The sequence below is a fragment of the Rhea pennata genome, chromosome 11 (genome assembly GCF_028389875.1).
Source record: "Rhea pennata isolate bPtePen1 chromosome 11, bPtePen1.pri, whole genome shotgun sequence".
NCBI classification, from domain to species: domain Eukaryota; kingdom Metazoa; phylum Chordata; class Aves; order Rheiformes; family Rheidae; genus Rhea; species Rhea pennata.
The window spans coordinates 19658877-19684586 of record NC_084673.1 but is presented as its reverse complement, the minus strand read 5'-3'; the positions used below and the strand labels follow the sequence as shown (position 1 = coordinate 19684586).

General features: G+C 40.6%; 1 protein-coding gene across 2 annotated transcripts in view; it reads left to right on the top strand.

The window, feature by feature from the left end:
• Positions 1 to 25710, top strand: part of AMMECR1 (AMMECR nuclear protein 1) — a 103317-nt gene that overhangs the window by 7616 nt on the left and 69991 nt on the right. The window contains exon 2 of one of the 2 annotated variants that reach the window (XM_062584400.1): positions 17217 to 17754. In XM_062584400.1, coding sequence (XP_062440384.1) covers positions 17217 to 17754 — 538 coding nt within the window. Of the gene's footprint in view, positions 1 to 17216; positions 17755 to 25710 lie in introns of those variants that run through there. The other variant, XM_062584401.1, reaches the window with a different exon arrangement.

Genomic DNA, 25710 nt, shown 5'->3' with positions numbered 1-25710 from the left:
TTACATTCAAGTAACCAAAAAGCAAGATTCAGAAGTTTCTTACTGGCTGAGTAAAACAAAGTCCAACAACTTCATAGCACTACTCTGAATTTCAGGTGGAAAAGGGTACAAATCCTTAGTAAAGACAAGATGAAATATAATGGGAAATGTGGGTACACAGAGACATCCACCATGATCCTGAGTAGCACACAGGGTTACATGCAGAGAACTTAACATGTTGGACTGAGAAACGAATGAGAGGATTCTAGAAAAAGAAGGTAGCAAAAAAAGGCAAGGACAGAGTCCCAGATGCATGTAATCTGCTTGGTTCCCATAAGAAACAATAATAAATCCAATCATTGAATTGGAATGAAATTGTAGGAAACAGGATTTTGTTTCCATTGTGATTGCAACCAAAACCAAGTTTCAGAACAGCAGAATTTCCTGAGGAAGGGGAATTTTGAGCTGTGCTGTGCAAAACATTTTAATCTTGCTAATGTGCAAATTGTAATAAAACACAAAAAAATACTCCATCCCACTGCAACCATTTTAAATTTTAACAACGAGATTAGAAGAGTCAGCAGTAGCCCACAGCCAAACCAAAAATATTGCAACAGAAAGTTCTTGATCCTGCAGAAAATCCTTCACCATAAGTAGGGCTATGGTTGTAACTGCTTTGGTGACACAGCATGTATCTAGGTACTTTACTGTAGCATCTGAGGGATTTTACCATAGAGTAGTTCTGTGATGGGAAAAAATGGAGAGAGAACTGAAGGAGCGAAGTGGTCCAGTATGTCTTCTCAGAAGACAGAATAGTGAATCACTTATGATTAGTACAATAAGCACAAAATACTGTTTTAGAGCTTGGCTACAAATACATTTTTTGATGTGGTTACTGATTTATTATTTAATTGGTTAAAAGATGAGGTTGCCCAAGTTTTGTATCCACTACCATTAAAGGACAAGTGCCTAGGATTTGTGGGTAAGTGCTGTTTATTGGGTTTTACATATTGCGTGCATATTGTGGCTACACTTCGATGACTCAAGTCAGGTCAGCATGTGTACAAACATCAAACAAGGGAATCCCTCAGTCAAAATTCCATTCTATTCTACTAAAACCAGAAAAATAAATGCACTATTTATAAAAGCACAGGGCTTGAACTGTAGTTTCTAAACTGCTAGGTTACTTTCATTAACGTTGAACTAAATTTTCACTCCACTGTAACTATTCCTGTCAAAAAGAAAATAAATTGACTAGTCTCCACTGCCTAAATGGCACTGCAAGCTCTTGCCACTAGAGTGTGTCAAGACATACATGAGGACTATACCTCTTTACAGTTGGTATTCATTAAATTCAAGCTGCTACCATAAAATTGGATAAAGTCTAGCAGCACAAATGTACTATTTTTCTGATTTCTTGTTTGATTGCTATAACTTGTCTTAAAGGTTATATTACTGAGAATAGGTCTCACTTCATTACTCTATTTACACTGGGCGCAGGGATTTTGACATGAATACTGAATAGCACAGGCACCCAAAAACAGTCTTGTCAATTTTAAGATCCATTATATTAGGACTACTTTTTCACTTCAGTTTTAATGAGATGTCCCTTGCAGGCTAGGACTCTTGCTTTGATGCAACACAATAACCCTGTGACTTTGTACTGAAAAGCTAGCACACCCAGTCAACATATGTAAATCTGTCCCTTCCTGTTTCTCTTTATGCTGGGTGTGTGCTGTTGAAAAACCGCATGCAAAATTTGCAAAACAAAAATTATACATACGCATTAACTGAAAATCTTCTGTTGTGCTGAGAATCTAGATGCTCTTCTGTATTTAAGAAATCCAATCTGAAGATAACCTATAAAAGCTTCTCTCTTTGACTGTAAAAAAAAATCAGAACAGTTAAAATTAGAAATGCGTAGGCATGAAGCATTGCCAATATCAAACAGAATATGTTGAAATATACACATTTGGAAAAGCTAAAAATCAGGTTCTGCCTCTGCACTTTGCTGAATCAAGGTTTGCCCCCGTTCTCCATCTGTAAAACTGCACTGACAGCGCTCCCTTCTTTTCTCATTTTGCTCATTTTTCCCTCTTCGGGTTGCAAACTCGTTATCTATTTTGATTACAGAGCTTAGCTCTCAGTGATGTCTTTTCACTGTCCATAGTGTCCTCATCCTCATGAAGGTTTCTAGCTACTAGACTGAGCATGTTAACTGTTCTTCCTTAAAAGATGTCTAATAAAAAAACAATGACCACATGAGTAGATAGGAATCAAAGAGGCAACAGAGAAATGTATAGTCAGACATATGTTCAAGGTTGTTGTTCTGACTGGAGACATGCAGCACTTAATTAATTCATTATCTGCTTTACTTCTCTTAGGAAAGGTCTGCTAAGTCTTTCTTGGAAACCTTATCAGCTTTCTGTACTTCCTAATGTCCACGGTGCCACAACAACAATGGCAGCTGGGCAAAAGTTCTGAAATCCATGAGGATCATTCCAAGTCAGACAAATGGGATCAATACAACACAATGAGAGAGGAATCTCATATCTGAATATTTGGCCTTTGAATTGTCCATATCACCGAATGTGTCTGACTGGGCATCCCGAGCTCTGCTCTCCTGCTCAGTAACTTTAGATTAAAATTTTAAGTATCTTGCTCATTTGAAATATCTAAGTTGGTGGCTGACAAGAGAACAAGGAAAAAGAAACAGAAGAACAGCAACATAAAGTATAAGATCTGTGACCGACAAGGTCTCAACCACTCAGCATATACTGAGCTAATCATACTGTACGTAGTTATCCTGCAATCACATCAGAATTGTTAGATCCCACTTTTCATGTGTCACTTACTGAAATCACAAGTCCTTGCAGACTACATTCATCCCAAAGAATAGGAGTAGAACATAGGCAGAGTTGCAGTAAGGCTCATGGACTAAAAGTGGGAGAACGCACAGAGCAGAAGAGAGAAACTATAGCTCACACTCAGGGAGGTATAAGCATATGTCTTAAAGTCACCTAAAATTATCACGAAAATGTCTCATGGAGGTTTCATAATAGAGCTTAGCAAAAGATACTTTCTTTACTTAAATAATCAAACCAAAATTTCAGAAAGTAGCAAGCAGAAATCTCAGTTCTCATGTAACTCACATAGATCTCACATACAGACAGACTTCTCATATATCTCACACAGGTCTCACATTTACAAAATGAAAAGCACTTAATAATTTTTAAAGTGTTTTACATTCCTTTTAATTTAGACTGATTTTGAAGTGGAAAATGATATTTCCATTACCAAAAAAATGAAGTTTCATTTCAAGAATGTTAAAATACTTCCTTTAAAAATTGAAAAAAAAATCATAATTTTCTTATTGTTTCTACTGAAACTATTTGTCTTGTTCAATCTCGCATCAAAAATAGTCCCAGTTAGAACTCTATTATTCTAGGAATTTAGAAGTCATAGAAAATTTTTGCCCAGTTCTATTCATAAATTCAAGCAAAAGTTTGGCCCTAAATCTCAAAAAAGGAAATATTCAAGAGACTTTCAAATAACAACCTTCTGCTTCCTGCATTCCTTTTTAATATTGCTTGTGTCCTTTCATAGTAGTAGCTCTACCTTCATTGTGGCAGAGTCACTAAACATTTTCTAGAATTAGAGAGTGAAGGCTAGAAAGTGAACTTGCTGCTCTTATAAAAAAAGAAAAGCACCCTGGAGAAGGTATTTAAATTATACCCTGAGGCAGAATGAAGTTGATCTATGTCAAGGATTATTTTTCTCTCTCCAGGCAACTAGAAGCTATGCTGCAAAGTCTGCATAAGCACAGACAGACAGCTCTACTTGGTACCAGAATTGGACAGCATCTGAAACTAAAGGGATCTGACCAGCTGGTGGAGCTCTGCCCCCTGAGCAGCTCTGCCGGGACGGGAGAGTGTCCCAAGCCAGCTACCCAGGAGATACATACACAATTTCATACCTAGCTGAGCAGAACCAGCTGTCCTTTTTGGGCTAGCATAGACATAGGGAAGAATCAAGTCTTCCACCTCGGAGGTCTCAACCCAAAGCCCATTGCCACCAGTGGGAACCATTCCACTGATTTCAAAAATCCTTGGATCAAATCCTTACTAATTAGCTCTGCAGAATAACAACAGAAAAGAAAGGGGGGGGGGGGGAAAGTGAAATTACCTCTGGAAGAAGAATACTGACTTCCTTAATACTTTTTACCTTAAACAAGGCAATGCAGGTACTGATTTTTTAGTAGGTAAAAGCATGTATTCAGTTGCGTGAAAGAACATGAGCTAATAAATTAAACCTCTGTATTTCATTGTCATTGTCAGAGGAGGAAAATCAGTAGACAATTGCTAGAATGAAAAAAAATAATATCTAGCAAAATGTTTCCAAGTAATGTACTAAAATAAATAAATTATTACTTGGATTTTAAAATCTCTCTGCAATGTTTGAAATACAAAGTTGAGAACAAGAATAAATTCTTTATAAACTAACATAAAACTACATATTCCTTTACCACTGGCAAACAAGCAGTAATGTGAAGCTCATAAATAAAAAATAAATTTAAATATATTTGTATTCATTACATATGTGTAATAATGTATGTATCTGAATTTTAATCATTTTGTGAATATGGTTTCTAAATTACAAAAGGTAGGGAGTTAACTATATTTCCATCTTGTCCATTGCCTACAAGTAGTATACTGTGAGTTCCCTAGAACCAAGAAGAGACAACATCCTTGAAAAGGAAAGATTTACATACAGAGGCCATCAAGTAGATTGAACTTTATGCTGAAGAGCGCTTTCTTTTTTAGTTTTCTAATTAAGAATATTATTTTGAAAAGACCTTCTTCCTTTACAACAAAAACAATTGAGAATCAGTGAGATAAGTTATGAAAAATGGTCATTAACAAAATAGTAACTAAAAGGGATAGCTCTTAGAGCAACTGATTTACTTCAATCTCTTGGAAATTTCAGAGAGCAAATCATCACAAGAGCTAAGATGCAATTATACATTATTTAATACAAGTGAAAAAAAATGTAGTGGATATATGTGTTTTCCTAAAGAACTCATCTCTGAGTCCTTGGCATTTTGAATTAGAGCAGCAAAGAGCACTGGACCAGAAGACGGGGCAACATAAAACCAAAAATTGTAACATTTCTATATATGTTTTCTTCTGAAGATGTGAAAAATACATACTACACTCCTAAGCTTTATTGCTTTCTTAGCATGAATTTTTGATGGCATCAATTCTTGTAAGTAGAACAAGAAGAATAAAACAGAGTTTTCTGTCTACTAAAATCAAAAATTTTCTTTGAGTCCAAAATTATATTTGCTTCTCTGTTTTCCCTGTAATGAGAGGAACCATACATCATTCCTAGGAAATAATAAGGAATTAGCATCTAATAAGATCAGATAAAATTTGCACAGCGGTTTGCAAGAAACAGAACTATTTTTTAATCTTCATTTTACATAAACAAAGCTGATAATAGCAAACCTTCTGGTGAATGAATTATTAGCAATTAGCCCTAATTTGCATAGCATATACTATAGAAGCATTTCAGTGGTAGACAAATGCAATTTGAAAGAGGTTTGTTCTCTAGCAGCAAAATAACAGGCTGAGGTCACTCTAAACAAACGTTTGAAATGAAGTGTATTATTAGTATTTCAATCACTGCCAATTGCCTTTACTTACTATAATTACTGTTTCATAAGATTTAGAACAAACATGTTTTGCTATATGCTGCAAGACTACATACTGCAAATTGAGGTGATTCAGACTGAGACTTGCCTTACTGTGAGCACTAAAGCCAAGACTTTAATATAAATTATTCAAATTCCCTCACAACAGTACCCGTTTTCTTTAAAAAACAAAGTAAATCTTTTATGAAATATAACCCTTCCTTTTCAGAGATGGCTATTTCTACAGTTCTTCCTAGTTAGGACAAGCCCATTCCAAGTATTAACTCCTTTCTACCACATTTGCTTTCCTAATTTTTCAAATGGAGTCTTGGTGACCATAGTGATTTGATTTATCAGAAATAATTTATAGCTCTGTGCAAACTTCATGGAGTCGATTCCCTTCTTTTACAGAGAAGTGGTGCAATGGGCCACCCTATTTTGCCTAGGTAATTAGTAAGAGCAAAATTGGAATAACAACTGCAAACTAATGTGCTGGCAATGAACAAGAATCTACCTGATAATGTTTCTAACAATAACTTTTCGCACACTGATGTTGGATGAAGCCCAGCACTGGCCCAGCTGAGAGAGCACATAGTGGGGACACTAAAGACCAGAGACCACGTGACACTGATTTTAATGACTTGCCCAATATTTTCAAAGCAGCCTGTCTTTTAATGGTCTAAGTGGTTAGAATGAGATTATGCTGGCCAGATTTTCAGAGGTAAGAAGAACATACATCTTCCATTGACATCAGCTGGACAGCTATCACAAAGTTTCTCTACTTGTGCACTCACTTATAATAATGATCATTTCAAATATTTAAGCACTGACCATCATAAATACACTGCAAAATTAAATGCAGTATAAACAAATCTGTAGATGTTAAATATTTTTAAATAGAAACATTAAAAGTCACATACAAATGTATTCATAATAGATCAGTTTGGCCAAAAAAAACCCCAAACTTTATCTTTCAGGAAAAAAAATCTTTGTGTATGTAGGGTAGTTAGCATGGCTGATCACTGCTATCTTTTGGTCTTGGAGTCTGTGAAAGCATGAATACAACAGTTCTTACTGCTCACTTCATACACTGTAGATAGAACAGGTTTCCTGCATTGTCCTCATGGGGCCCATAAGACTTGGAACTCTGCATTAAGGCAATAACTGTAATCAAACCACACACACCAGCCAGTAATCCACAGGACTCAGGATGGAAATGGTCTCCCTGACGCACAATTAGCTTTTATCTCTTGGATTTAGGTTTGGAGATTTTCACTTTCTTCTAAAGAATCAGGTCAGCCCTAGTTGTCTGGATATACATCCAAGCTCAAGACACCCAGACAAAACTCACATAGTGCCAACAGACTTTTAAAATTAAAAGAAATATAATTCAGCAATGTGTAAAACACATTCTTCCGCTGGCAGCTATGCAGCTTTTAAAGTTTATCTGGCAATTCTTGTTCCAAAGCAGAAAGAAATGAGCATTCTATCCATCTTCACAAAACAGTTTCTCAAATAATTCCAAAGATTTTGTATAGCACAAGCAGCTTTTCTGATATTTTTATTTGTCTCTAATAGTGCCAATTATGCAAATAAGACCAGAAGAGTGAACTATTAAGTCACACAATTTTGTTTTGGTTAATATACTTCTAGTCTTTGTGACCCTTTCATGACTGTATTACAATAGGGCCCCCACTCTCCACAACCCTGAGACGCTTCCCTCTATTATTCTTTCCTACCCTGCAATTTTGCTTTTCACAGCCCTTTTTCTCAAGCACACAGGCTAGGTCAGTCAGGCAGTCGACCCCATGATGGACTGCAGCTTTCAGGTCCCTGAGTGAAATAAAATTATGACATTTGACATGGCTGCTTTTCTTTCTGATGTTAGAGTAACAACACAGTTTATGGCAACATAGCTCTGTTAGGGGTGGGGCAGCTGCTACAGAGAAGAGACCTTGGAAAAACATGGTAGGAGTGTGACTTCAAAATGTGTAAGCAGATGAGGTCTTTCACACATCTCCTTACCTCTGCACTGGGAAGATGAATATATAAGTTCCATATGGTATTATTTCTCTATTCCTTGGAAAACCAAAAAGGGCTCTCCTTGAGATCAAATTTCATACAGCAAACTCAGATCTCCTTCACTCTACTGCACAAAGGCATCAAGACCACTTGTAAGATTTGGAGAAACAAGAACTCTGCATCTCTTTGGGTGCTGGCATCACTTAGAACAATCTTAATTTGATCTACTTCTGCTCCCTTTTCTATTTATGTCCTTGGTGCAGGTAGTTCAAAGAATGGCTTTCTCCTTTACCTCTCTTCCTCTTCTGCAAGCGCTCTGTGTTGTCCCCTGAACTCTTGCTCTCAACTGCTTTTAATTCCCTCTCCGTTCGGCAAACAAGCTACCCTTTTGGGACCCTTGGGCTCTTAGTGTTACTACAGGGCAGAGGTTATAATTCATAGAAGAGCTGTTTCCTGCCAGGCTGTCAGCAATATGCTAATATGATGGCTTGGCAAGTGTCTGAGAATGACATTTCTAGCAAAATAATTGTCCTGAATGGTATTTGTCATATTTTCTACCACATATCCATGAACAAAAGAGCCCTAGAAAATTCATGTCTAATATATATTTCAAATGAGATGCCCATAGGCACTTGTGATATGAGAACATGTCAGTAGCCATATGCACTATAATCCTCCTCCTCATACTTATCTCCAGCATAATCCTTTCATGCACCATATATCTAATCCATATTCTCCACTGTGGAAGCAAACCCCATCTATAAATTTCAGAATTAATTCACACACATTAAATAGAGTATGAGTCTTCATTACTTTGGTTACTAAGCAGTTAAAAAAATGTGGCAAATGACCAAATCATCAGTCTGCCATTCAATTTCAGCTATATGCTGTGCTACCGTTTCATTTCAGGTTTTTCAAAGCCCTGCAGCTGAACTACAGCCGGGTATTTAATGCAGAATTGTATCTTTTTGGGGGAATGTGTTATTTTAAATGCCTAATAATTATGAATTCATTTGCCATTCTTTTTATAAGCAGGGGATGATAATGAACTCATTTGTTATTCATGTGAATGTCAAATGTGTTCCCATAGGAATTTTATTCTAATTCACTATTAGTTAGTGGACTCATAAAATAAAATGCTATCCATTTTCTACTCTGAACATGTAACACTTGGTAATTGTTCATCAAAGGGCAAATGTCATATTTTTCTTTAATAATTTTCAGCTCTGATTTAACCACAAAAAGAGCCAGTTTTAGAGTAAGGGTACCTTCAGAATTAGTTAAAATTAGATTTGGTACATTGTAAATCTTACATTTAAAATGCAATGAATGAGATCATGAGCTAATACTTAAAAATGTAGATGCGTTATACTATAAATACACACACTTCAACTCCATGCATTTAACACAACAAGACAGGCTACATGATAAATTATACTGTAGTTCTATATATAATGCCCAATGATAGTTTGATGAAAGATATGTTTTCAGTATTCATGAGGTTTTAAAGCAACTGCTCTATTGTAACAGAGAATTTAGAGACAGGATACTTACAAGCCACCATAGAATTTGAATGTGATGACATTGGACAATGGGACTTTGACCTGCAAAAACAAACAGAAAATAAGCACAGCAGAAAAACTGAGAGAATGCAGGCTGTGACTGTTTATCAGAAAGGTAAATCCAGGTTTTTCTTTATTATCTTGCTTTAAAATTTTTCTAAATCTCATAAGTATTAGAAGTAAGGACTTACCCCACGAAACGATAGCTCTGAAATATTTTGACAATACTTCCTGACACTGGACATGCTGTGCTAGGCTTCCCTGTACCCTCTCCCAGCTGCAAATTGCCCTCAGCTATTTTGTTATGTCACAATGACTATTTCGATCATTAAATGCTCTTTAGAAATGCTAACCCAAAACAAGTGAATTATTATAAAGATGCATTGTCACAGAAGATGGTAGCAAATCCAGAATTCCAATTATAACTGGAACAACCAGATTAATGTATTTACAGATAGACATTACAATTCACAGGCAAAGATGTTCTTTTAACAGAGAACTAAGAGAAAAATATGTTTTTCATGTTCAGGATTATCTCACTGGCAGATGAGATATTTTGATATCTAATGTGATAGTTGAATAAATATTATTTTTTTTAATTTCTTTCATTTAAATAACAATCTTGTTAAGAAATGTCTGCCTTTAATGGCAGTAATGTCAGATAGCAGGGACTGAGTTATAAAGGTAATGGGACGGTAAGAATATCAGTAGTAGTAAATGAAAGCATGTAAAGAGAGTGAGAGTAATAAAAGAATGTACAAGAGGGGTGAAGCTTTGTTGAAGCTTGCATGTTTAACAGCTGCTTTTCATCCAGAATAAATGTAAAAAGTAGTTATTTTATACACTTAAATTACTGAAACAAAAATTGTCACCACCGTGAGCAGGCTGAAGACTGTTTCCTGGAGTCAGGATTCAGATGTGGGGGATGGGAAGAATAAGGAGACGTACAGTTTTGTTTTGTGGAATTTGTGTGTGTAGGTATATGTATCTATATAAATACAGTTTTCCTTGAAACCAGACAATAACTCAGGAGACCTAGGAACAGACAACTCTTTCATCAGTTTGTAATGGGGAACCTGCAGGTCCCAGATTTTTGGACTTAGTATTCTTTCACTGTTGGTAAAATTCTATTGACTTCTTGAAGTAATTTGATTTATACACGTCTGAAAGGAGAACTGACTTTTGCTACAGAAAGTACATTAGAAAAATAGTATATTGGAAAACATGGACAAGTAAGGCCCCAGCTCTGTGAGATACTGAATGCTACCAGCTCCCACATATTCCATTTTATTCAGAAGCTTGCTAATCTCTTCTAAAAGTCTTAAGGATATAAGAAAGAGTTAACAGAGGGAAGTGGTGAACATGAGTTACTTGGCTTTTACTACCACACTGAAAAAAGGAACAATCTCAGGACTCAGTAAGTGAAAGCAGATAGGGGCGAGGGTGAGAGAGGTGACTTCCAATGTGCCATGAAGATTAGCGTTACTGGGGCTGCACTAATGACTGCTACAATTGCCAACGATGAAAGTAACAACTGCAATGAGAAAGGTTTTGCAGGAACCCTGCTGGCTTTTTGCCACTAACAGTAACGTCTGCTATTAATTAACATACTATTTATATCTCCAGGCTCTTTTAAGAGAATGTATCTAGTGCTTTTCAGTGGTTACAGGTTGATAGCAAGAGAGCAAGCACCTTAATGCCAAAACACTGGCATTTACCAGTTTGAACCCAGTGCACTGGACACAATTTTTCTTTGCATATAAAAGCTGGAGAAAGATAAATGCACCAAAGTGACATAAATGATGATTTCATAAAACCAGACACACAAAGAAGGATCGGCATGACATCAGGATGACATGTACTGATCAGAAATTCTGGAAGATACGAGGCTATGTAATTCAGGTACTGAGGATAAAGAAGGGTAATACTTCTAGGGAAAAAAAAAGACATTCAGTAAATAATGGTAAGTTACAAAACTGTAGAAGGAGAAATAATTATGACTGACATGGATATTTTTATGAATTGCAACAGTATACTGCAGGTAATGAACATTCTCTTGAAACAATACCTAAAATTACTTTGTGAAGCATGACTAAAGAAAGATGTCTAATAAAAAGTGACTAGTGAAGCCCCATGTGGAACAGTGAAAGCAGTTCTTGGCCATTTTACGATTAAAAATTTTTTTTATAGAACTGAGAACAGTAGAGGGCAAGGAGGATTCACTGATTTTTGCTATTCACAAAGATTAAAGAAGTTCTTCAGTCTTCAGAGAAAAGAACAGTGTATCTCATTTTTCTGAAAGGAACAGAGATGACAGCTTCAATGCCATTTGAACAGGGTAAAATACCAGAGCAAGGGAGCATGAACCTAAGCTAAGAACAGGGCATTGGAGGAAGGTAGGTGAAATTCCTTCACACACTAGTTTATATGTGCAAAAAGACAGCAAAAGCAACAGCCAAAAGAACTTAAAGTATTTCACAAACAAATTAAGTAATATCTACAAAATAAAGCTCAACATAGACTTAAATCAAAAAGGAAGATCAAAATTTATGCTCCTTAGCTGCCTTTCATGGTAGTACTATCTGTCATCCTAAAAATTAACATTGTTAGCAATCGTTCAATGCTGTTAACATTCCCCTCTTTTCTGAAATGTCTGTGTCTTGCATTAACTAAACTTTTATGTAATTTTCATTTCACATTTTTAGAAAAGATGTAAAATCAAGTGCTGACCACTTGTAATGATTAAAGTTCTGGTGCTATCTTTGAAATAAACAGGCAGGTAATCCTGGTGCCTAATCAGATTTTAATGTAACCAATTACATTCTAGCCTCCTAAATTACTCATTCATTTGAAAATGAAAGATAACATTCTTTCCTAATACACCTCAACTTCTGTTTCCTATTAAATTGTTGCTAGGTTTCATTAGAGATGCCTCTGTATTGGATAGATCTCACTAGAGTTGGTTCTGCGCTGGATAAACAGATACCATCATATTGTTCTAAATGCATTAACTTAAAACTTTTAAAGCTGGCACTTTGGACTCCTTAGAAATTAGAAATGCTATTAATACATATGGTCAATCCACATTAGCGTAAAACATTTTGTGAAGGAGACCAATTGCAAACAGCCATGTCAAAAAAATATGACCTAAGGCTTATTATTAATATATCAGCTAGCATAAATCACTGTGGCTCCACTGACCTCAATGAAATCATTGTGAATTTATGCTGAGAATATAGCTACATAAACTACATCTTCCTTTTACCGCCGCATAATGGAAAAATACATTTGGAAAATATAGGATATTGCATTAACATTAGGATATTGCATTAACATAGTATTTCAGGAATATTACAGTTCACAAAATAAAGTGAAAAGAATTCCACAAAAAAGTAACTACTAGTCTAATTTTCTACAAGTGTTTTGACCTTTGGTTTTTTAATCAAATAACTTTTCTAACTCTACTGACACTTTATGCATTTAATATTTTTATGTCTAGTTACAAGATTGTCCAGTTCCTAGATACATAGTTTGACAAATAACCTTTTAGAATATGACCTTTTACAAATTATGCCCAGTGTTGCAATGCAAATTCCATGCACAGATGGTTTAATAGGACCAAACCCTACATTTGCACAGGAGTGAAAAATGTCTGTAAAACAATGTTAATTTTAAAATAACACATACTGTGTTCACAGTACGGTAAAAATATAACATAGCTCAAAATACGAAACAGGGCCAGGGCTGCAGTAACACAGCATGTTAGGACCTTTTGTCTGCTGGCTGGTATCACATCCTGAGATGTGATACCAGAATTTAGAAGAGACTTCAATAGGAGCTTGATATATGGAACAATAGCAGGATATGGCCTCTAACTAGTAGGAACAATTACTGTTTTGAGCTATGCAAGTTAACTTTCATTAACTTTACTGGATTTTGCGCACACTTTCTGTCCTAGATTCTGATCTGCCTTTAATTTCTCCTGGGCACAGCTGAGCTAGGGAGCATATCAAAGAATGGTAACTATTCTCTCTTAGCAGAATATACGGAGGCAAACTCACCGAGCCTTAAGAGTCTAACAGGCCAGTTTGGGAAAGCAATACAGACAAAACCACTTTCTTCCCAGCTATACCCATAATGCCTGGAGGCTGCAGGGCAAGGGCAGATTTGTCTAGGCTGTCTCCACAAAGAGTAGGAACTCCTCAGACCAAAGGAATTCTCAGCATGTAAATCTTCCAGTTTTACAGCAGATCCATCCAAAAAAAGATCATAATGATGGGAAAATGCAAATATAGAATTTCACCTCTGAATTTTAGGGGCTGTAAGTACAGACTCATCTCTAAAATATTATCCTCCATAATAAAACTAACAACTCCATAGAGATTCTAGCTGTAAAAATTGTTCACTGTTTTGGAGTTTGGTTTTCAGAGAATAAACTGCGGTATAATGTTTCCTTTAATTCTAAGAAAGTGGAAAATGATATATTTTGAAAAGAGGGCTCTCTCTTCCACTTTCCTTCCTTCCTTAGCTCCGACTTCTCTACTGTCCTTCACTCTTAAGGCTCTTTATCCACTCTGTCTGTCCTTCATATCGTTCCTTGACTGGCTATAACCTTCATCATCTATTATTTAAAATTCAAACACTCAGGTAATTCCTAACAGTTTCCCTATAAATATGTGCAATGTCGCTTTAGGCAGCATTTTCTCATTTCGCACTGGTGCTGCTTAAGCTGCTGGAGGCTATTAATTCTCAACTTTGTATAGCCCTTACAATATGCCAACATAGCTTTTTGTGCAGCCCCCTGATAAACCAGACCAGAGCACTGATTTGGCTGAAAAATAATCCAGGGAAAAGAATGGTTGTTTTTCATCTTGATCTTCTGCCCCACATCTGAACTAACAGCTGTGTGAACACTACAGAATGGGTGGGACAGGAAAGGGAACAATCGGCTGAGGTAGGGCAGCTTAAACCAGCATTACTACTGCAGAAATGCATATGGAAACACGGCCTAAATATGTTATTTTAAGTACCTCTTTAAATCCCTCACCTGTCATAGTGCCTATTAAAAGAACTGGTACTGATAAAGCGAGTATTATATGACTCCTGCTTATGATGCAGCCCAATTTTGGCTCATTGCTTCCTTGTTCTGGTTGTTCTTTCCTTATAGTTAGACTGTAAGATCCTTAGAACACAGATCATCTTTTCGTCAACTTGAGAACAATCTGACTCCCACTACAATCAGTGCAAATTTTACCTCAGATTAAAAATGAACTGGATTACATTCAGAAATGTAATTTCTGAATAGTATTCAAATAGTAAGACACTGTTTTTCCCAGATACTAACCAATTTAATTTTTTAGAAGGGCAATCCTTTTGCGCAGCTTTGAATCACTCAGAAATACCTTTCTGCAAGTAGTTTTAGTTCTCCCATTACCATTTCTCTAATAGTTCTTGTCAAGAATGATGGGTTGTAATTTTGAATTCAAAAGATGGATTTATATTTCTCAGTTGTAGCATGTGACAATTCTAAATTTTTTGTGATTTTAGAACATGAGATAAACAATAGTGCTAAACAGCTGGAGACAGAAAGAACAGCTACATCACACCTAAATTAAACTGATTTAATTGCACTACCATAATAGACTTCCCTCATACTGTTAAAAGATTTGGATTTTTATACTGAGTTCACTCACTACATTTAGTTGCATATGAGACACAGCAGCGTCATCAGCCAGCAGGTGAAAATCTGCTAAAGTTAGCAAAATACAAAAGTCCTATATAAATGAAGGAACTGAACACATTCAGTGTTCCTTGTAGTAAGAAATGTAAAGGAACTCAAGTTTTAAAAAGGAACTCAAGTTTTAACTAAAGCAAAGGGCCAATGAAACAGATGTTGCAGTTTCCTGAAGCCAGCTTACCCAAAGAATAAACTCTTCAAATATAAATGGAAAACTGCCATTGAACGATGAAAAATGTTTTGCATGTCTACAGTTCTTTCCATTTCAAGATACTGACAAAAATATTTGATAGTACAATTGTGTCTTCCAGATACCACTAAACAAGAAATTCACAGTGTGCTAATATATTTGCTGTTATCCCTAAAAATGGTACATTCTATAACACAATCATTGTGCTTAGAGAAAATAGGAGCACAACTACCAGTAAGCTTGCAGGCAAATGCAGCAAGAAACATCTCAAGAGGTAAAGAATGTGAAGTGTTTTTAACAAGGGTAGAAAATATTTAATTTACTTTGTCATTACTGTGCACTGTGTCAGCAGCCCTGATACTGCACAAGAAAGTCAGTCCTAGGTCCGAGATTTGTACTAAATCTCACAAGCTTCTGCTCCAGTGGAGAGTTACTTCTATCTACATCAAAAGCTTTTGCAACTGTTTTATATTTTTATACATGTTAGTCTTAAAGAATGTAGGATGTTAAAACCATTAGAAAAAGCCAGAATTCAATACCTGGAGAAACTATTTTCCCAAAAGCAACAGAAGGTGTCACTGCTAACTGAATTTAAACAAATGAATCCCATAAGCGGAGAACTTTGCCTTTGTTTTGAAAGGAACATAGAAGCTGTTTGAGACAGAGGAAACTGGGTTCCCTTCCCAAGTATTCACCAGCTCCAAACATAAACATTGAATTTAAAAAATGAAAATAACTGTTTTACACCATTTAATTCTTCCCTCCTCCGTTTGCTATTATTCCCTGCAGCTGTTTCACCTCAGGCTATGATTCACAGTCAAAGCAAGAGAAGTTTAGGCCAGTATTTGGACAGAAGCCCTCCAAAGGGCTTTTTAACCCATTAGCAAGAGCCTTCAAGCTCTAGTAAGCGGTGATTTTCTCTTCCAAGCCACGATGACTCAAGAATCAGACAATATTAAGACCACAAAGATGCTGGAGAAACCGTTTCCAACAAAATATTTAATACTGAGTCTCCAAGTAGCTTGCGGCTCTGAAAACTTTCTGTAGACTGTTAAAATGTAGACATTTTAACTCGGATAGTGATTTTCTATCTCTCTAAACTTATGATATTGTTTTAGCTGTGTGTGGTAGCCTTCACCCCCTTGCCTTCCTAGATATTGTGGTGTTGCTGTTCTATGTTAAACAGCTGTTACACCCCAGGCCAGAGATGGCTGTGTAACACTGATGGGTGAGGTGTCCTTATCTAAATATAAATACACACAGCTTTTAAAATCCTTTATGGCCCCTTGGGAATCTCCCTGTGATTCTGGATATAGCTAAGTGTGAGGGTAATATAAAATACCCCATTCACACCCTGGTCTGTTAAATTTCCAGCATCCTGGGGACTCACATCCTTTTGCCTCCAGGCTTGGCTTCCCTGCGAGGTGGAGGGCAGGCCGTGGGCAAGGCTGAGGCCTGGCACTGGCATCAGTCTCCGGGCCCTGGCTGCAAGCATCGAGGCTGTAATTCAAACACACGGCGGCTGTTAGCCCTGGCAGCTTTCACAGGTGCCCCCAGCGCTCTGCAGGGCTCCCGCCTGCTGCCTCCCTCCAACAGACAGCCCGAGCTCCTTTTTCCTTTTCCCCTTCATTTTTTTTTTCTTCCCCCCCCCATCCCCCCTTTCTCCACTAAGGAAAAGGCAACTCGGGCCGTCTGAGTTATTTACCGGGGCCTTCTCAACCGCCCCCCTCCCGGCCTTCGCGCGTTTATCTGTCAGTCTCCCCCTTCGCCCTGCCACGCGGGGTGGAGTCGCTGCACTTCCTCACAGCGGGAGGGGGGAGCGCGCAGGTGAGGGCGGGAAGCGCGGCGCGCGGCTCGGCCCGGCTCGGCCCCAGCCCCAGCCCCCGGGGCCGCTCGCCGGCCGGTGCTAACGCTGCTCTCTCTGTCTCCCCTCCACCCCCCCCCGCCCCTTCCTCCTCCATCTTCCTCTTCCTCTCCGCCCGCCTCTCCCCATTCATTCTGCCTCCCCTCCCACCGCCTCCCTCCCCGCTGCAGGCGGAGCGGGCCCGGCAGGAGGCGGAGCGGGCCGCCGCACGTCCCCCGGCCGGTCGGCCGGCCCCCCCGCCATGGGTCGGAAGCGCTGCGTGGGGGGAGACGGCTCCAAGATGGCGGCGGGTTGCTGCGGGGTGAAGAAGCAGAAACTCTCCAGTTCCCCTCCCTCGGGCTCGGCCGGCCCGGGAGGCGGCGGCGGCGGCTCCCACTGCGGCGGGGCGGCGGCGGCGGCGGCGGGGGGCGAGCCGGGGGCGCTGCCCCCGCCGGGCGGCCCCCGCCTCAACGGCCTCGGGGGGCTGGCGGGGGGCGCCGCCGGCTGCGCCCTGTCCCCGCCGCTGCCGCCCAGCTGCGGCGGGGGCCCCGCCGGCCTCTCGCCGCCGGCCGCCTCGCTGCTGTCCTCCCCCGGCGCCGGCTCCGGCGGGCCCGGCTGCAGGAAGATGGTGGTGTCGGCCGAGATGTGCTGCTTCTGCTTCGACGTGCTCTACTGTCACCTGTACGGCTACCAGCCCCCGCGGAGCCCCCGCTTCACCAACGACCCCTAGTGAGTATCGCCCGCTCCCCCGCGCGCGCCGCGTGGGCGCCGCGTGCGCGCGCCCGCCGCGGGCCCCGCCGGCACCCGCCGCCGCCTCGCGCCGGCCCCTGTCCTCGCCTGGCCCCGCGTGTCCCGCCGCGCCCGGGCGCCGCGCGGGCGCGGGGCTCCGGCCGGAGGCCGCGGCGGGCCGCCCCGGCGGCGTCTGCCTCGTGGGCGCCGCCGCCTGCCTTGGCGCGGGGTGCCGGGCCGAGCCCCTTCCCCCCCCCCCTCGCCCCCGGCGCCCGGCTCGCCCGCCCGGCAGCGCCTCCGGTGCGGGTGCCGGGGCGCCCGGGCGCGCCGCTTCCTTCTCGTTCCAGCGGGGACCCCGCCGGGATGCGGGCGCGCTCGGCGCCCGTGCTGCGCGCTGCCCCGCCGGTGTTTCCTGGGGAGGGCCCGCCAGAAGAGCCCCGCCGCGCTTTACCGGCCCCGCCGGGGGCTCCCGCGAGGCTCCGAGCCTCGGCCTCAGACGGTGCGGAGCCCCTGCTTCGCAGGGAGCCCGAAGGTTGCCCGGTGTTAGCTACCCCGAGGGACCTACCACACCGAACTCCCGACGCTTTGGAGGCATCGCATAGACACCTGTTACCGCCGCCCTCCTCCGCCTCCCGAGCGTCCCCGCGACAGCCTCCGAGGGGGGCCAGCCTCCGAGGGGGGCCAGCCTCCGAGGGGGGCCAGCCTCCGAGGGGGGCCAGCCTCCGAGGGGGGCCAGCCTCCGAGGGGGGCCAGCCTCCGAGGGGGGCCCGCTCCGGCCCGCTCCCCGCGGCTCCAGCGAGCCCGGCGCCTCCCCGGCGCGCGGCCACCGGGGCAGCACCTGCACGTTGCCTGTGTGGTAGCGCCAGACATGCTCTGGCAGATAGTTCAGGGAGTAACTTCTCTCTGACAGGAAGTCGCTTCCTCTCAGCTGGGATGAGTAACCGGCTCTGTGCATGCTCCAAGGCTGCTTGAATGCAAAGTTAACGTACGAGGTTGCTGAGACTAACTTCCACTGCTTTGCTTTGCTTTAAAATGGGATGGAGCTCACGTGAGTTTCCAGGCTTCAGCCAAGAGAGTGAGTTGATCCACGGGAACGTGTGTGACCATTTCCTCTTATGTATAGCATGGCTATTGAATTTGGGTGGAACTTACTCTTTACCAGTACTCAGTGAATACAGTTACTTTGTTTGCTTCTTAGACCATCGTGCGCCCTCACTAATGCTAGTAGTTATTGTACGGTCCATGTTTCATTAATGAGATGTAGCATATGCTTCTGCATATTTTAAATAATGTCATGTATTAATGATCTTATTTGGTGTCTTTGCTGTCCTAACATCTAGGTTCTATACATCTCTTGCATACTTTCAGCTGCTGTCATGACAACCCAGCTCTGTGGATTGCTACTTAACCTGCCACCCCAGCAAGTCTTCCCTATATGCTCTTCATAACTCCAGTGTGATTACATCAGAGTACCAGTAGTGAAAGGAGGGCAGAGAGACTCTGCTGTGAGTTTCTTTACCCAGGTCTCTTGTAAATCCATGTCTGTCCTTGTGTAGATAGCAATTGTTTAGGAACTTCTTGGGTAGCCATTTTGCTCTGCACTGTCCTGTGTCTTTTCTCCATCCCAGACCACTATAGGTTACAGCATTGGCTTTGTGCAGTTTTACTACCTTTCATTGCAGTGAGAGAGCTGACTTCTAGCTGTGTTTTTTTCCTTAACAACATTACCTTCTTACTATAGTGTTGTTGGGTGGTTTTCTTCCTTTTTCCAATCACGGAGTGTTTTATTAGATTTTAGAATTATGTCCCTTTTTTATTAATGGAGGAAAGTGAGGCAGAGATGAAGACTGTCACCACTGAAACGCTTTTCAGTAAGCTCTTTGATTCCTTTGTAAGCAGTAGATCACTTCAGCTTTTTTCCCCCTTGCTCACTTTAAAAAGAACACGATCTTGAATTAAGTAAAATTATTTTTCTAAAACTCATATCTGTGCTTAAGTATTCTTGAAATTTAGTTGCCTGGCTGGCAGAAAAGTTGCTAGGTCAATGGACTTTTGAAAATGGCATTACCATCAAAATTAGTGATCTAGTTTCTGCATATTCCCTTGCTTGTGCCAGCATACACAGTGTATCAGATTGGAGAAATGATCTAATCTTTCTTTTTCTTTTTTTTTCTTTCTTTTTTTTTTTTTTTTGCCAGGTTAGTTTTCATAGAGATTAGTTCCCTTAGATCATTGCATGGTTTCACAAACACTTGTGCCTGCACAAATGTGGGGTGGAAATAAGCAGACAGATGGCAGAACTGCTGCTTTCAGCAGCCTTGTGAGCTGAATGTGTTTGTGCAGTTGGGGAAACAACTTTGGAAAAAGTTGTTTGGTGTTGCATGTAAAATTCTAGGTTGGTGAATAATTTGCTTATGCCAAGTGTTCAGAGGCAGCGTGACTCTTAGCAGGCAAAAAGGTTTGCAGGCAGCCTTATCAGTAACTGGGTAGCTCACAAAGATATGATACTGTCTTTGAAGCCCAGCTGCATCATGTACAGCACAAAAATCTGATTCGGGACTGACGTTTTCCAGTCAGCATGTGTTTTTACTTTCTTTCTTTTAGAAGTTGTGTCCTTACACTAAAATTCCTAGTCTAAGAGTAGGAGTCTAAAATAAGAGTCTGCATGTGTACTTAAGAAATGTTTTTTTTTAATAATGCTAATTACAGGGAGGATAAAAGAGGTGTAAAACAGGTATGCTCACATAAGCATGACTTGTGTTCCTCAGAGCTCTTTGAATGATGGAACTGGGAACGATCAAAGAAAAGCAGGTGACTGAATCACTTGGACACGGGGCTCTGGTGTGTTGTCTTCTGAACAAAACGTGCTTGTGACACTTTCAGTTATTTTTTAAAAACTTTTTGATGCTGAGCTGAGGACTACAGCAGGGCTGGAAGGGAAGGAATTTTGGAGCAGTTACTAGGAAAGAGAGGAAATACTGGTTTGGAAAGGGTGCAGGTTTTGGACTCTGGCACAATCCAGACATGAGATGAAAATGCCAAGTATTTTCATCCTCTTCAACTGTAGTCCCTAAAGCAAAGGCTATAGGGTGTTGGTGGAGGGTACTGCGAGGGAGCTGTTGGGTCAGTGAGTCACAGAGTCTACAGGAGGTAACTAGAAGATGCTGAATCTGTTCTAGCTGCTTCTCAGCCTCTGACTTCCTCTTCTCTCGCAGTCTGTGTTGGCAGATCAATGGAAGGGACAACATCTTACTCTACCACTGCCTTCCGTGAATGGCTTTTTTTCTACCTATAATGCCACTCTGTTGTTAGTCACTTGTTAAGACACCTTTTCCCTATCTTCCAGGGTGTGTTTTGCAGGGTATGGCCTTTCCCCTTGCTTCTACCAGTGCAGTGGCTTTCAAACTGTAGGAGTAGAAAGAGTATCAAAATTATTTTGGAGGCAGGAGAGCTGATAAGTTTGAGGATGGCTACCGCAGACAAAAATTGTCACTTATACAAAAGGTCATCCAAACAGTGTTCTTGAAACACAATGTGATGAGTAAAGCTATGAAGCACTGGATAATTAAAGAGGATTTTCTTTTTTGCTCTGGAGATTTAGAAGTGCTGATAGAGGAGAACTGTGAGGGGATGCAGGAAGAGTTGTAAACACATTTGCCCCATGTGCTTATTTAGGGAGAACAAAATCTAAGTAGTCTTTATTCCTTTCTTTTCTGACAAATACCTCACATCCTTTTATTTCCTTTATGGTTTTGTTTTGTTGTGTATGTTGTGTAACACAGCCTGTTTCTCTGCGTTCAGTGAAAACAAAACTCTGTCCTGCCTTCCATTTTTGCCAGCACCAATGAGAAAGGGCTCTAGGTTCGCTCTGCTCAACACTGTTTTTCTTCTAGTAGCCACGTGCTGGAGTGGAAGCAAATAGAAGAATGTTGTAACAGGGTGGGAAGGGAAGTTGGCAAAGAGGGGATTAATTGAAGCCCTGCAGTAGGGAGTGAGAGGACTTCTTGTATTTTCAGAAAGATGCTCACCTGTTTGTTCACTATATACGTTTCCATTGACACACAGAAACTGCCTTTCTGAGTTTTTGATCCTGCACAGTGCCTGTCTTATCTTCCTAGCTGTTCTGCTTGCCTACTCCATGCTTATTCTCACTCTTTGTAGAGAAGATGTTGTATGGTGATCCAGCATTTGCCAGTTGCTTGCTCCTTATAGTCCCTCCCTGAGAGTCCCCGGGGAGCACGCTGCTAGCAAACAGAATTGTTCTGATGGTGACCATCTGGATTTGGCACAAATTTTAAATGGAATCATTTGCTCTGCCCCAGTCACCTATGGTATGGGTATGTGGTATATGGTATGTATGTATAGTATGTAGTATCCAAGAACAAGATTTTCCAGCCGGAATGGTTAATACGGTCCGTGCCCTGCTTTCTGTCTGCCTGAGGAGCTCTTGAGAAAGGTGTTTACCAAGAACTTGGTTGCATTAAATGCCTTGATGATGACAACTTGCTTATATCCTGCTCATCTTGCAGGAGGCGACTGTGCCATACACATGAAATGGTGCATGTAGCTGACCCACATGCTTGTGGTAAACTGGTGGTACAGGGAAGCATTGGCCACCTGCGCACACTGCCTGGCCTGTGCACGTGCAGGAGCTTTGGCCGTCGGACAGGAGCGTTGCTGACAGGAGTGTATTAGCCACATTCTTTGCGACTAAAATAATCTGCCTGGCTTGACCATCTTCAGTGACTGAATGCTTCTGGATTCAGGTATTTTCTATGAGATTCCCAGTCTTTATCCGAAGACTTAGGTTGCAAATCCACCAGTTCCTTTCCTCGTTTGAGGACTTGCAGTATTCTGCAGCAAATACTCTCTTTGGCTGTGGGACAGAGGGAAATAGGTGCTGCAGAGCTGATGTGCCTGACCTTTGAATTTCATTGTGTTTTCAGGTCTAAGATCAGTCAATTTGCGTATTCTGGAAGGGTATGGGGTAGTGCTAAATCACCTTAATTCTTTGTTAATGAAGTTTGAAGACATTTAAATTCAATACAGTTGTAAAAATGTGGGACTAGTTAATCTTGTGTCTATCAGCTTTCAGATTTTCTTTGAAAGTTGTAATTTTGCTCTCATGTGAGATAGAAAAGGTGCCAGGGTTTGTTACCAGCCATACAGTTTTTTGCCTTAATTGTCTTAATACTATGTTAACACTATCTGATAGTGATTTGCTAATAGTTTAGATAGAAATAATATAAAATCTTCCTGCACAATCCCAAAGTTGATTTTTCCAAAATGTTAAGTTGTAGTCTTAGCTTTTCTTTTAAAGCACTGAATGTAAAATAGACTTGTCTTTGTGTGTATTTATATACATGCATATGTGTAACTAAAAATGATAAGACTTGCAAGTTTGTAGGATTACATGCTTTTCTCAATTTCTTGTTTCTTGGCTGTAGTCTCTTATGTTAGTCTCTGCAACTTTGTTATGTGTTTTTAAAAAGTTAGAGCCTTGTGCTTGACTCCTTGCTTGCATTGCTGTATGTTTCTTTGCAAGCATTTTTGTGTAATTTTGCCTGGGAACCTACCAAAGTATGATTTTTATTATCTTAAAAATAGTCTTCCCCCTGCCCCAATCCCTATTCAGAAATCAGCTGTACCTATTGGCGTTTCAGACTTCTGGTATCAGGAATAGTAATTTTGTTGTCCCTCTTCAGTAGTTATTTGCGTGACCATGGAACTCTTCCTCTGTGCAATAATTTGTATTTATTGTCACACTTGGTAATATTACACAATAGCTATAATGATTGCTTGGTCATGGCTAAAGATCAACACCAGTCATAAAACAAAAACACGGGAACAAAACACGTAGGCAGGGAAGGGTTCTCTGGCGCTGTGTCTGATTTTCTTCCGTTTTTGATGTGTGTACTGTGATTTCTTAACTGCAGCATTGTATTCTGATTTAACATCATCTTTACTGTTGAGTGTTAAATGTTGGAATATGAAGTAGCGATTCCTACAAAGTGATGCCTTGTGGTGGAAGCTTTAAAAATACAGTGCAGTAGAAAAATGTATATTTTGGCTGGCACTGGCAGTGCTCTGCAAGGAATTTCCAGCATATGTGAAAGCAGGACTGAATGCATTTTAGGGCAGTGGAGGACGGAAAGGCATAAAGGACTGTCTGCCTTGGGAAGGAGCCCACCTTTGCCAGTAGGCTCAGCTTCTGAGATGATTGTTGAATGGAAGAAATATTACTGTGATAACTGCCAAATTAAATATAATTTGAGGGAGGTTTTTCCTCATGAGGGTGTTTTAGCATGTTGTTGCGTCCAAATGAGGTAGTTCCTATCAGGAACTATAGGAGACCGCTGATGGCCTTAAGAAAGGATCCCGGTCTTCCTCCTTCAGCTAAAAGCGATTGGCACAAAGCTGTAGTAAGTGCATGGGAACTCTGGTTCCCTGCGATGCTGGCTTTGCAGTGGTTCTCGACCCTGAGTAGGGTAAGGAGGAGTCAGCGGCCGCCTTTCCCAATTCCAGCAGTCTGGTTATTCGGTTGTATTGACTGCTTTGTTCTATTTGTGTTCATGTCTTCTATCATACTTCCTTCTACTGTATCTTGTACTGAAGATATATTCTTCGTGAAGATTTCTGTGGATTTTACAAATTCAAGTTTGCTGTTTCTGGCATTATATATTTTTATCTAACTTACCTGCCTGTGAGAAGAATATGTATTGGGTCTGAATTGGGCTTACTTCACATGTGCATTTGTCTCTAATATTATTTGCTAGAAATTCTTGAAGTTAATTTAAGAGTGCAAATGTATTTTAATTTAGTAAAAGATTGTAAAGGTGTGTGTTCAACTGTGGGTTAAATCTGTTTTCTTGTTTCTGATGATACCTTTATGATTGTAGTGTTATCTAGCATTGAGTACTAAAACAAGATAATCTGACATTGACACTTTTTTGGTACTTCTGTTAGGAAAAGAAACAAGTAGATATAATCTGAAAGTACGGACTGTTCTGGTCTGGAGCCTTAAACGACCTTTTAACTGCAGATCTCTAGATAGATAGATGCTGTTGTTGACAACTGAGAGAGAATCAGGAGATGCAGTTTGGAAGACCCGTCTAGCTCAGTTCAGTTAGTTCACAGATCCAGACTGTGATCAGTCTATGAATAAAATATAGTTATCAAGTCCCTAGTCTGTGGTTTTTGGTTCAGTCAAGGTTCCTGCCACAATTAATAGAGTATGCTCAATATACCAAGATTTCTATTTTTAGTATTAACTGCTCATAACTGTTTCCAGTTAACTGTAAACTTTCTGTAGCACCAACTTACTGTCTTAAGAAGTTGAAGTGCAAGTCAAAGCTGCTGACAGAAATTGCTTGGCTCATGTAGTGGTGGTCTCTGCAAGAAAGATGCAGATTATTTAAAAATAACAGTAAGCTTCTCGGAGTTTGGCCAATACAGAAACTGTTGCTAGGCTGGAGGCCAAAACAAGTCCAGTCAGGCCCTGACCTTCATTGGCAAAGCACTATGAAAATGCTTAACCTTTTTTACTATGTTTATGCTTTTACAGAGTGGGGTTTTATATTGATAAGTCAGTTTAGCACTGCGAGTCTGCATCCCAGGAGCAAATGGGGCAGTTCTGCTGCAGTTAACTCATGAAGTAGCAAAAAAGCACTTAAAAATTAAGTGTCCTAGGAAGTGCAGTATCTATGAAATGAACGTAGCTGTTGAAACTGGCCATAGGGCTGCATTCAAATAGCATATAGTTAATAACTTGGAACTTGGACTGATACATTATCTAGGTTTCCTAGCCTTTTTTAGAGCTGTGGCTTGTGCTGCTGACCAGAAGCCATGGTGTCTTTCAGCCCAGCACTGTAAACAGAAGTAGATCTCTTTCCTGTACTATTTGTATGACCCTTTAAAAAGCCATTCATTTTCTTAACTGGGACCTTGGCAAAGGGA